General features: G+C 45.3%; 1 protein-coding gene across 4 annotated transcripts in view; it reads left to right on the top strand.

The window, feature by feature from the left end:
• RNF130 (ring finger protein 130) overlaps window positions 1-13,391 on the top strand; it is a 397,837-nt gene that overhangs the window by 135,876 nt on the left and 248,570 nt on the right. For all 4 annotated transcript variants that reach the window (XM_068278403.1, XM_068278404.1, XM_068278402.1 and 1 more), the window contains exon 2: window positions 1,277-1,471. In XM_068278403.1, the coding sequence (XP_068134504.1) occupies window positions 1,277-1,471 (195 nt within the window). The remainder of the gene's footprint in view (window positions 1-1,276; window positions 1,472-13,391) is intronic.

The raw sequence follows: 13,391 nt of genomic DNA, 5'->3' as shown, positions 1-13,391 counted from the left end.
TATTGAACTCATGTCATGGGGGATACGTTTGATGGGAGTTGAGTACTTATTTATCCTTGCGTAGCTTTATATTTTTTCTTTATTAATTAAACAAAAAAGAGTAGAATTTCCGTTAAGTGCTTGTTTAGCAAGGCATGTATACACAGCTGCTGATAAATGTACAGAATATGATGAAGAGTATGCGAGATATGTTACTTACCGCAGAGGTTTGTTGGGAAGCTTCTAGTTTTATAAATGGGTGCATATTTGAATACCTTAGTTTGCCGTCTATCTATGTAATCCAGATATTGACAAATTTGCATGAATAAGCAATGCACACTGTTTTATGCATTTCATATCTGTACGTCACGCAGTATTCATAAAAGGGACCCAACTGGCGGGCTCATTTTGTTTTGAGAAAGCAGTGCTATTTTACTTGACAGTATGCTGCCTGGGCATCTCTCTCCTATCCGTTCAACACTCACAGGAGGCAGTCAGGTGGGAGGTAGTCTTTTCTGCTCAGTACTGATCACCTGACTAAGCTCACCTCCTCCCTTTGCTTCAGAGAGACTAACTCTTTGTGATCAGCACTGCAGCTCAAGAATCCTGTTTTTAGTGCTAGCCAGGGGGGGGAGAGGGTCGTTTTAGGGTGGTACAGTAGACAGATGGGAGTATATGAAGTGCTTTGATTGTTGCATGGTAAGATGACCATTATCGCAAGCATCAGTATTGATATTCGTGCTGTATCCCTCTCTCTCCAGCTCTGTGTAGGGTGACAGATTGGTGCGTGTGGGGTGTGATTGTCACATGGTATGGTGACGGGTATCACCAGTATTGATGTATTGCTATATCCCTCTCTCTCCAGCTCTGTGTAGGGTGACAGATTGGTGTGTGTGGGGTGTGATTGTCACATGGTATGGTGACAGGTATCACCAGTATTGATGTATTGCTGTATTCCTCTCTCTCCAGCTCCGGACAGGCAGGGCTCTGTGTAGGGTGACAGAGAGGAGTATGTGGGGTGTGATTGTCACATGGTGAGATGACAGTTACTGACATTCTCTCTGTATTGCTCTCTCTCCAGCTCTGGACCGGCAGGGCGCTGTGTAGGGGGACAGAGGGGAGTATGTGGGGTGTGATTGTCACATGGTAAGAATATGGTTATTGACATTCTGTATTGCTCTCTCTCCAGCTCCGGACCGGCAGGGCGCTGTGTAGGGTGACAGAGGGGAGAATGTGAGGTGTGATTGTCACATGGTAAGAATATGGTTATTGACATTCTGTATTGCTCTCTCTCCAGCTCCGGACCGGCAGGGCTGCGACTCGCACATCCGCTTCCCCGTGCCTCCCAACACCAAGCACTGGATCGCGCTTCTGCAGCGCGGGAACTGCACCTTCAAAGAGAAGATCCTGCGGGCCGCGTCCCACAACGCCACCGCCGTGGTCATCTACAACAACAACTCTAATGAGGAGACGGTGACAATGACCCACGCAGGTAACTCCCGATCTGCTGATTTTGATCTGCTGTGTATGTGGTCTCCTGGTTCTGAATCTGTTACAGTTATAATTACCAGTCTCATGTTGCCTATTAATATGTAATGTGTAAAACTTAAAGCTATAGGCTTGCTATACACCAGCGGTTGTAGATGCTTGCTTGGCTTACCAAGGGTGAAAAGGGATAATTTGCATATTCAGTGGTAGTGCATTGTGGGTAACCACAGATGTTCACTTATAGCTGAATTATTGCAGATTTCCTTCTGTTTTAAGAAGGCAATTACACCAAGCATAGCTTATTAGTAGGAGGGCTTTTTGGTTCCTTTTATCCCCCTATACATTCCTAGTAGTTTTGGTCACCCTGAGCTGCTTGGTTACTCTGTTGCCTATTAATGACCCACTTTCCTGAATCGTTGAAATCGATCAGTAACGATCATTCTACTGGTAGTATCAATAAGCTTACTTTAAACTGTAGTATAGTAAAGCAACCAGAAGATGTCACTGTCTGTAGAATGATGTGATGATCTCTATGGGATTGTGATTTCCTGTACTCACTCTGTCCTAAATAAGCTGCGTTTCCTGGTGGTTGTACATGATATATCTCTGCATGTTTTCTTCAGTAAAGAGTTCTAACTTGTTATACTGGTGCCTATCTGCCTGTACATAACACTCTGCTCCAACACATTCAGATCCACAGACGGAGGGTAAAATGGGGAGCAATCCAATCAGACGAAAAGAATCGTTCTGAAATTCGGATCTACGGAATAGACGAATAAACAATTGTTTGTCACCGATCGGGATAATTATTGGTACCTGATCCAATCCTAAGGTCCATCATTCGTGAGATATTTGCCACTGGTGGGCAACTTTCGTATGACCGACAATAATGCCACAAATTTTTATTTTTTTCATATTTTAAATGGCAACAACACAACATAACCTTCATATTTTAAAAAGGTACAATACTAATAAGGAAACTTATCATTTGAGTTAAAAACAGGAAACACCAAGAGCCCCAATAGTGTCATTCGTACTGGACAAGGTGGCAATAAGTTTGTATTGCTAAATACTCACAAGTCAGGGTCACCAGCAGGCAACCACTGTAAAGGCAGGTGGGGAGATTGTCCTGACCCCACTCAGGATTAAGAAGTCGCTCTCTGTAGACAGGAAGAAAGGGTAGCAACCCTCCACCAAGGGTGGACTCCAAATTGTATACAATGAACAGAGGCGCCAAAAGTATAAGATTAGATTAAATGAGCTTAAATGGCAAAGTTGAAGGAGGAAGTGGTGGTCTTACCTCCCTCAAGCAGACACGACAACGACTGCGATTCAAACAGTCAAACACATTTATTAGGAACTCCAAAAAGAAATGCAACGCGTTTCGCAGGTTCAACCCCGATTCATCAGGCAATATAGGGTGGAGTATCAAACAATCTGCACAAGGATTCAAATTAAGCGCCTCTGTCAATCATTTGAGTTGTCCATGGCCCCTGACAGCCCAGCACATGTGAGAACCTTTCAGAATATTTTGGTAGTTAGACTATGTATGCCAATGCCATGTCAGTGCACAGATACAGGTTATTCCTACGGATGTTATAGCATGAAATGGAGAGGAAATTATTCTTCTAGTCTGATTTGAGATTTTTGTTACATTTGTTTTGTGTCCAATCACACGTTGACATTTGATCTCTCCAGTGTCAGCTGGATGCCATGGCAGACAAGCTAATTTGTAAACACAGAATGTTAACAATATGTCTGCTTCCATGAAAGTAGGATGTAGACACACCACAAATTTATTGCAGGATTTGTTCAGCTGTAACAAAGAAATGTTTTTTGTTTAAATGTTATTATTACTGTTGCTTATCTTTTTTACAGACCTCTCTGTAAAAGAATGTGAGTTCAGGTCCGCTTTAAGCTCTTACATTTTTTTTTCCTTAAATTTCTGAATTTTATTTGAGGAGGACCAGTCTAATTGACTAGTGCTTACACCCATAATATCACAGGCTGCACTGTGCTTGTCTGACAGGTGCCCCCTTATCCATGAATAATAGTTCAGTTCATTTGTGCTCATTTCCTCCCCTTTGCCTTAAAACTCCTGGAGCGTCTGGTTCCCAAACGCCTGACCCAGTTCCTCAATGCCAACTCACTGCTAGACCCACTGCAATCTGGATTTCGGTCCGCCCACTCAACCGAAACTGCTCTCACCAAAGTGGTCAATGACCTTGCCTTAGCTAAAGCTGAAGGTAAATACTCCATTCTCCTCCTCCTTGACCTTTCAGCAGCTTTTGACACAGTAGATCATCCCCTACTCCTCCAGTCCCTCCAATACATGGGCATTCACGATCTCGCCCTGACCTGGCTTTCATCCTACCTCTCCAACCGCTCCTTCACGACCTCCTTCAATGAGTCCTCGTCCACCCCCAACCACCTCTCAGTGGGAGTCCCCCAAGGCTCGGTCCTTGGCCCCCTACTGTTCTCACTATACACATCCTCCATTGGCAAGGTTATCTCCTCCATGGGTTTTAACTATCACCTGTATGCAGATGACACCCAGATCTACCTCCACACCCCTGACATATCCACCACTACCATGGACAAGGTCTCCTCCTGCCTATCAGCCATCTCCTCCTGGATGTCCGCTAGGTTCCTGAAACTAAATCTAGACAAAACGGAATTTATGATCTTCCCACCCCGGTCATCCCTGGACCTCCCAGATGTGCAGGTCACTGTTAACCACACTACCATTCACCCTACCTCTCAAGCCCGCTGTCTGGGTGTCACCCTGGACTCCACACTCTGCTTCACTTCCCACATCCAAAACCTCACAAAGTCCTGCAACTTCCACCTTCGTAACATCTGTAAGATTCGCCCTTTCCTGACCTCTGCCACCACCAAACTCCTCATCCATGCCCTCATAATTTCCCACCTCGACTACTGCAATGCCCTGTTGTCTGGTCTCCCTATGACCCGAACAGCCCCACTGCAGTCCATCATGAATGCGGCAGCCAGAATAATCCACTGCTCCCATCGCTTCACCACGGCGGATCCCCTCTGTGAATCCCTCCACTGGCTTCCTATCCAGTCCAGAATCAGATTCAAGATACTGTGTCTGACCTACAAATCTGTCCACAAAACCTGTCCAACCTACATTTCCAATCTTACTCAGAGGTACACACCTAGCCGCTCACTCCGCTCTTCCAATGAACTTCGCCTAACTGCCCCCCCCCCCGTATCACCCAGTCCCATGCACGCCTCCAGGACTTCTCAAGAGCTGCTACAACACTACTAACGCCCTACCTCCACCCATTAGGGCAGCCCCCTCCTTCAACATCTTCAAGAAGGCTCTCCCTCACTAGTGCTCTAAATCCGCAGCTGAACTCTGGTCCCCTACCTTTTGTGTCCCCACCTCTCCCTATAGATTGTAAGCCTTCAGGCAGGGTTCTCCTCCTTGTGTGTCCTACCTGTTCATGCACCCCTATTACCATACACCCAGGCTATATATAATAAATATTGGCCTAATCTCCATGCTCCCATCCAGTGACTAAGCATTACCTTGTACTCTTATTGTGCTGCGTGATCTGGTTTTCTTGTATTCCTGTATTGTCATATTGCTGTATGTCACCCCTAAATATTGTCTGTAACCTAAACTAATGTCCAGCGCTGTGTAATATGTTGGCGCTTTATAAATACATTGCGTAAATACAGTGGGTTGCAAAAGTATTCAGCCCCCTTGAAGTTTTCCACATTTTGTCATATTACTGCCACAAACATGAATCAATTGTATTGGAATTCCACATGAAAGACCAACACAAAGTGGTGTAAATGTGAGAAGTGGAACGAAAATCATACATGATTCCAAACATTTTTTACAAATAAATAACTGCAAAGTGGTGTGTGCATAATTATTCTGCCCCCTTTGATCTGAGTGCAGTCAGTTGCCTGTAGACATTGCCTGATGAGTGCTAATGACTAAATAGAGTGCACCTGTGTGTAATCTAATGTCAGTACAAATACAGCTGCTCTGTGAGGGCCTCAGAGGTTGTCTAAGAGAATATTGGGAGCAACAACACCGTGAAGTCCAAAGAACACACAAGACAGGTCAGGGATCAAATTATTGAGAAATTTTAAACAGGCTTAGGCTACAAAAAGATTTCCAAAGCCTTGAACATCCCACGGAGCACTGTTCAAGCGATCATTCAGAAATGGAAGGAGTATGGCACAACTGTAAACCTACCAAGACAAGGCCATCCACCTAAACTCACAGGCCGAACAAGGAGAGCGCTGATCAGAAATGCAGTCAAGAGGCCCATGGTGACTCTGGACGAGCAGCAGAGATCTACAGCTCAGGTGGGGGAATCTGTCCATAGGACAACTATTAGTCATGCACTGTACAAAGTTGGCCTTTATGGAAGAGTGGCAAGAAGAAAGCCATTGTTAACAGAAAAGCATAGGAAATCCCGTTTGCAGTTTGCCACAAGCCATGTGGGGGACACAGCAACCATGTGGAAGAAGGTGCTCTGAGACCAAAATGGAACTTTTTGGCCAAAATGCAAAACGCTATGTGTGGCGGAAAACTAACACTGAACATCACTCTGAACACACCATCCCCACTGTCATATATGGTGGTGGCAGCATCATGCTCGGGGGGTGCATCTCTTCAGCAGGGACAGGGAAGTTGGTCAGAGTTGATGGGAAGATGGATGGAGCCAAATACAGGGCAAACTTGGAAGAAAACCTCTTGGAGACTGCAAAAGACTTGAGACTGGGGCGGAGGTTCACCTTCCAGCAGGACAATGACCCTAAACATAAAGCCAGGGCAACAATGGAATGGTTTAAAACAAAACATATCTATGTGTTTGAATGGCCCAGTCAAAGTCCAGATCTAAATCCAATCGAGAATCTGTGGCAAGATCTGAAAACTGCTGTTCACAAACGCTGTCCATCTAATCTGACTGAGCTGGAGCTGTTTTGCAAAGTAGAATGGGCAAGGATTTCAGTCTCTAGATGTGCAAAGCTGGTAAAGACATACCCTAAAAGACTGGCAGCTGTAATTGCAGCAAAAGGTGGTTCTACAAAGTATTGACTCAGGGGGCCGAATAATTACGCACACCCACACTTTGCAGTTATTTATTTGTAAAACATGTTTGGAATCATGTATGATTTTCGATCCACTTCTCACATGTACACCACTTTGTATTGGTCTTTCACGTGAAATTCCAATAAAATTGATGCATGTTTGTGGCAGTAATGTGACAAAATGTGGAAAACTTCAAGGGGGCCGAATACTTTTGCAACCCACTGTAATAAATAATTTGTGAATGATAGACGATTCAATAACCATTGAATAGCTTCGGACTGCAGCATGTCTGTTTATTGCGGAGACCATTAGATCGCAGAGGACTGCAGCATGTCTATGCATTGCGGAGACCATTAGGTGGCAGAGGAATGCAGCATGTCTGTTTATTGCGGAGACCATTAGATGGCAGAGGACTGCAGCATGTCTGTGTATTGCGGAGACCATTAGATGGCAGAGGACTGCAGCATGTCTGTGTATTGCAGAGACCATTAGGTGGCAGAGGAATGCAGCATGTCTGTTTATTGCGGAGACCATTAGATGGCAGAGGACTGCAGCATGTCTGTGTATTGCGGAGACCATTAGATGGCAGAGGACTGCAGCATGTCTGTGTATTGCAGAGACCATTAGGTGGCAGAGGAATGCAGCATGTCTGTTTATTGCGGAGACCATTAGATGGCAGAGGACTGCAGCATGTCTGTGTATTGCGGAGACCATTAGATGGCAGAGGACTGCAGCATGTCTGTGTATTGCGGAGACCATTAGATGGCAGAGGACTGCAGCATGTCTGTGTATTGCGGAGACCATTAGATGGCAGAGGACAACAGCATGTCTGTGTATTGCGGAGACCATTAGATGGCAGAGGACTGCAGCATGTGTGTGTATTGCGGAGACCATTAGATGGCAAAGAACTGCCGCATGTCTGTTTATTGCAGAGACTATTAGATGGCAGAGGACTGCAGCATGTCTGTGTATTGCGGAGACCATTAGATGGCAGAGGACTGCAGCATGTCTGTGTATAGCGGAGACCATTAGATGGCAGAGGACTGCAGCATGTTGGTTTATTGCGGAGACCATTAGATCGCAGAGGACTGCAGCATGTCTGTGTATTGCGGAGACCATTAGATGGCAGAGGACAGCAGCATGTCTGTGTATTGCGGAGACCATTAGATGGCAGAGGACTGCAGCATGTCTGTGTATTGCAGAGACCATTAGATGGCAGAGGACTGCAGCATGTCTGTGTATTGCGGAGACCATTAGATGGCAGCGGACAGCAGCAGAGGAATGCAATTGCCTCAGAGAGAGCGTCATATCTGTAAATGTGTATTGATGTCCTTCCATCTTATCACAGACTCTTCCATGCGGATGGCAATCTCCTCTGCTTTTACTTACAGAAAGTGCAGAGAGTCTTATCGGGAAATGATTAGATAACTGCTGGTCACGGATTTTCCAAGTTTACGCGTTAGGCACGCTATTCCTCTTGTCTGAACTGAGCCCTGAATGTGCCGGGGCCTTGAGCTTCGGCTGCCAATGGGTCCAGCACATTTTTGATGGAATGGCCAACAAATTCAAAATGGATAGATTAAAGGCAACTATGACTTTGGATTTAAAGAGTACTTCCAGTGTAAAAGACGAAGATGTCATGTTGGGCTCTGTCTTAAAGTTAACCTGAGATGACAGGGATATGGAGGCTGCCATATTTATTTCCCTTTAAACAATGCCAGTTGCCTGGCAGTCCTGTTGGTCTTCTGGCATGAGTAGTGTTTGAGTCAAAAGCAGTAAAACCGGAGTCTGCCGAGTCAGAGTAAATGAACTGATGCATGCTTGTTTAGGGGCTATGGCTAAAAATATTGGAGACACAGGATCAGGGGGACAGCCAGGCAACTGGCATGGATTAAAAGGAAATAAATATGGCACCTGCGTTGCCGTGACTCGCCCCAGCTTTGCAGTCCAGCCTAATTGGTGGCTGCCAGGCTTGGGGCAGGCCATGACAACACAGGTGGGCGTGGCAACAGAGCTTCGGGAAGATTCTGGAAAAATGGCCGTTACTGTCTTGCTGAGGAGGGGGATCGAGAATCGCATGTAATGAATATCAGGTAAGTTATAAACTCTGAGGACTCCCCTCCCCCCCCCTCCCCTTCCCCATCCTGATCCTGGCAGTATTTAGACAGAGCCTGACATGACAGCCTCTCTTTTACACTGGGAGTATTCTTTAAAGCAGACCGGAACTCTTGCACAAGAGAGGTAGAAAACAGTGAAATACACCCTGTGTGTGTTTATAGAAAACAGCCTGTCTAATTTTACCTTCTCAGCAAGTAATCAACTAATGTAATTTGATCTCCCAGCTATCTGCCCAGTTGTGAGCTAATATGTAAATACAGGAGTTTAACCCTTTCTGTGCTCCCAGCAAACCAGGAAGTGACCACACTGCAGCATCTCTGGAGGAGCTCTATAAGCTGTAATGAGGATTTTTTTCCCTTTAAAAGTTATTATGCTGTTGCTTATCTTTTAGAGCAGAGAGGAAGTCCTGAGTTCAGGTCCCCTTTAAGAACCAACTCCACAGTCCTGGTTTCAGGAACTTCCTTGGCTGGTGGCTGGATGCTATAATGGTGAAGGGCTCTGCCTCTGACACAGGAGACCAGTGCAATGTCAGGTTTTGGATAGGCACACCTTGCCGTGTTTCTGTAGTCGGGTGCTCAGCCTTGATGCAGAAGCGGCATCAGTCCAATACAAGCAATTCAAGGTCGGCTGGCACACCAGTTCAAAGTTCCAAGCAGTTTTATTGTATGCACAACATGACAATTGTTTCGGGGCCACGGAGGGTCCCCTTCATCAGATAAAGTGCAGACATACACAGGAGACCAGGGTTCGAATCTCGGCTCTGCCTGTTCAGTAAGCCAGCACCTATTCAGTAGGAGACCTTGGGCAAGACTCCCTAACACTGCTACTGCCTATAGAGCGCGTCCTAGTGGCTGCAGCTCTGGTGCTTTGAGTCCGCCAGGAGAAAAGCGCGATATAAATGTTATTTGTCTTGTCTTTTTAAAGTTTTCAAAGAAAACAGTAGGCGCCAGGGGTCTGCATTCTGGGGATGCGGTCCAGTGACATTGGGCATCCCCTATACACACTTATAGTATACCTGACCCAAGGCAAAGCTACCTAAAGTAAGCACAGATGTATGTTCATGCTGGACGAAGCGGCTTATGCGGGCTGGGGAATTGATTTTGTTTACATTAATTGGATCACTTGGTGTAATCTAGACCTGCATTTGTCATATGCTGCTTCTATATTGCCCGATGAAGCAGGGTCACACCTGTGAGATGCGTTGCACTTAATTTTGTACTATGTAAATAAAATTGCTTTGATTTAAAAAAATTGATAATATGTTGTCTACTTGGAGGAGGTAAGTCCACCGCTGCCTCCTCTATTTTTTAACAAATTTAGCTATTTTTATCCTTTTGGCACCTCTGTTCTGTTGCTTAATGTCTGAGTCCACCTCTGGGGGAGGGGTGTTACCCCCTTTATCTGATGTACAGGGAGGGACTTGTTAATCCTGAGTCAGGTCTAATCTCCCCAGCTGCCAGTCCAGTGGTTGCCTATGAGGTGACCCTGGTTTGTGAGTAGAATTATACTTGCTTTTCATTATTCATTTTTTACCAGTACTTCCAGCACTATATCGGGCTCTCGCTGTCCCTTCTTTTGTGTTTCCTTGCAATCTGTAGAACTCAGTCGTTTTGATCACGTATGATAGTCTCACACGGCTTTCAAATATCAGCTAGACAGCTAGACAAGGCTCTAACGCTCTACCAACCGCACCAAGTCGCGTGACATTTGTAGAGGGAGTCATGCGATAAATAAACAACCTTTACAACCAGCGTAAAGTTATCAAACCAATTCTCAAATTTTATGTCAACGGAAAGTCTGGTGCTTTCCATCTGCAGGCTACAGAACAATTCACCGCTAATAAAAGTATTCTGGGAGGGAAGGAGCTGCTCGATTTAAAGCACAAATAGAACTAGCATCTCTTTTGAGTATATCTCCTTAATTATTTCCTGATCTCTTTCCCATGGAGAGACTACTTTTCACAAACCCCAAATGAACGTAGGACGCCACAATTCTCACAACCGCCTCAGAATCATTATGGTGAAACTTCAGGATATATCTGATGAGGGTTCAGATACCAGGAGGCTGAAGTGACACTTAAACCTGGCGAAAAAAAATCAGTTTTACTCACCTGGGGCTTCTACCAGCCCCCTGCAGCTGCCCCGTGCCCTCGCAGTTACTCACAGATCCTCCTGTCCCTCTGCCGCCAGCTAGTTTTGCTTTCGGCGACAGGTCCAGGCCACGCGTAGTCTTTGCGTTCCAGTCCGTAATAGCATCCTGCGCAGGACGCTATTACGAAGAAGCAGATGCATGGCCAGGCCTGTCACCGAAAACGAATCTAGCTGGCAGTGGGGGACAGGAGGATCTGTGAGTAACTGCGATGGCACGGGACAGCTGCAGGGGGCTGGTAGAAACCCCAGGTGAATAAAACTGATTTTTTTTTATTTCAGACTTAAAAAGGAACTCCAGTGAAAATAATGTAATAAAAAAGGCTTAATTTTTACAATAATTATCTATATATATAATAGAGTAAGTGCCTCAACCTTCAAGCAAGAAGAAGAAGTAGTGCCCTGCCCCCAGGGCCGGTCCAAGCAAGAAGAAAGGGCTGGTCCAAGCAAGAAGAAGTAGTGTCATATCAAAGCAAAGGTGAAGAGGGATAATTTGCATATTCAGTAGCAGTGCATTGTGGGTAACCACAAATGTTCACTTATAGCTGAATTATTGCAGATTTGCTTCTGTTTTAAGAAGGCAATTACACCAAGCTTTGCTTTTTTTAGTAGGAGGGCTTTTTTGGTCCCTTTTATCCCCCTATACAGTCTTAGTAGTTTGGGTCACCCTGAGCTGCTTGGTTACTCTGTTGTACTCGTCCAAGCCCCATCTCATACAGCTGTATCAATCCCTGCCATGTACTGATGAGGACCAAATGTCTGAAACAGGCTGTCACATGTGAGTTTGATGGCTGTGTAAAATTTAAAGAGAATCTGTATTGTTAAAATCGCACAAAAGTAAACATACCAGTGTGTTAGGGGACATCTCCTATTACCCCCTGTCACAATTTCGCCGCTCCTCGCCGCATTAAAAGTGGTTAAAAACAGTTTTAAAAAGTTTGTTTATAAACAAACAAAATGGCCACCAAAACAGGAAGTAGGTTGATGTACAGTATGTCCACACATAGAAAATACATCCATACACAAGCAGGCTGTATACAGCCTTCCTTTTGAATCTCAAGAGATCATTTGTGTGTTTCTTTCCCCTGCAGCTATCTTCCACTGAAGTGTCAGGCTGTTTCTTCCTGCAGAGTGCAGACAGCTCTGCCTGTATGTAATTCCTCAGTATGTGAAAGCCCAGCCAGCTCAGAGGAGGATTTATCCAGCTTGTAAAAGATAAGAGAGAAGAGAGAAGCTGCCCTTATTTAAATAATACACAGGCAGTGTGCATAGAGGGGGGAGATGCATCACAGAACCACAACACTGAAGAACTTGGCAGCCTTCCAGACACAGGCTGACAAGTCTGACAAGAGAGAGATAAGTTGATTTATTACAGAGATGGTTATAGTAGAACGTGCTACAGTAAGCCAGAACACATTCGAATAGCTTTTGGAACTTGTAGGATGATAAACAACAGGATGCATTTTTTGTTACAGAGTCTCTTTAAAGCTATAGGCTTGCTATACACCAGTGGTTCTGGATGCTTGCTTGGCTTACCAAGGGTGAAAAAAGGGATAATTTGCATATTTAGTAGCAGTGCATTGTGGGTAACCACAAACCTTCACTTATAGCTGAATTATTGCATATTTACTTCTGTTTTAAGATGGCAAATTACACCCAGCTTTGCTTTTTTTTTTAGTAGAAGGTCTTTTTGGTCCCTTTTATCCCCCTATACATTCCGAGTGGTTTGGGTCACCCTGAGCTGCTTGGTTACTCTGTTGTACTGGTCCAAGCCCTATCTCATACAGCCGTATCAATCCCTGCCATGCACTGATGAGGACCAAAAGTCTGAAACAGGCTGTCTACATGTGGGTTTGATATGACTGTGTAAAATTTAAAACTAAATGCTTGCTATACACCAGTGGTTCTGGATGCTTGCTTGGCTTACCAAGGGTAAAAAGGGATAATTTGCATATTCAGTAGCAGTGCATTGTGGGTAACCACAAATGTTCACTTATAGCTGAACTATTACAGATTTCCTTCTGTTTTAAGAAGGCAAATTACACCAATACAGTGTGCGGCATTGCAGGAAGTGACGACAGTGGAATGCACGCTGGAACACGGAAGAGGTGAGTCATCCCCGCCCGCTGCCTCTTACTAATAGTGGTGGCTGCTACTGTGCTTAAGGGGGAGGGGGGGTCCTGCTGATGTTAAGCTGGAGGGGGAGCGCACATGTGGGACCCGGGTGAGGGAGGGGGGTCCTGCTGAGCTTAAGCTGGAGGGGAAGCGCACATGGGGACCCAGGTGAGGGGGGATCCGACCCCCCTCCCTGCTGCTGTGCCCAATACCCTCTTCCTGCCCTCCACCCCTTTAGTGTATAAATGATTTAGTCAGTGTTTGTCCATTGTAAAATCTTTCCTCTCCCTGATTTACATTCTGACAATTATCACATGGTGACCTTTTTACTCCTGGCAGGTGATGTCAGTGGAAGAAGATGCTGCTTTCTTTTTTAGCAGTTGTAAACCGCTATTTCTCACAATGCAATGAGGTTCACAGACCGGAAACTGTCAGAACCATGGTCCTGACATCACATGGTGGGA

The sequence above is a fragment of the Hyperolius riggenbachi genome, chromosome 3, assembly GCF_040937935.1.
Source record: "Hyperolius riggenbachi isolate aHypRig1 chromosome 3, aHypRig1.pri, whole genome shotgun sequence".
NCBI lineage: Eukaryota > Metazoa > Chordata > Amphibia > Anura > Hyperoliidae > Hyperolius > Hyperolius riggenbachi.
This window is presented reverse-complemented; position numbering and strand designations above follow the sequence as displayed.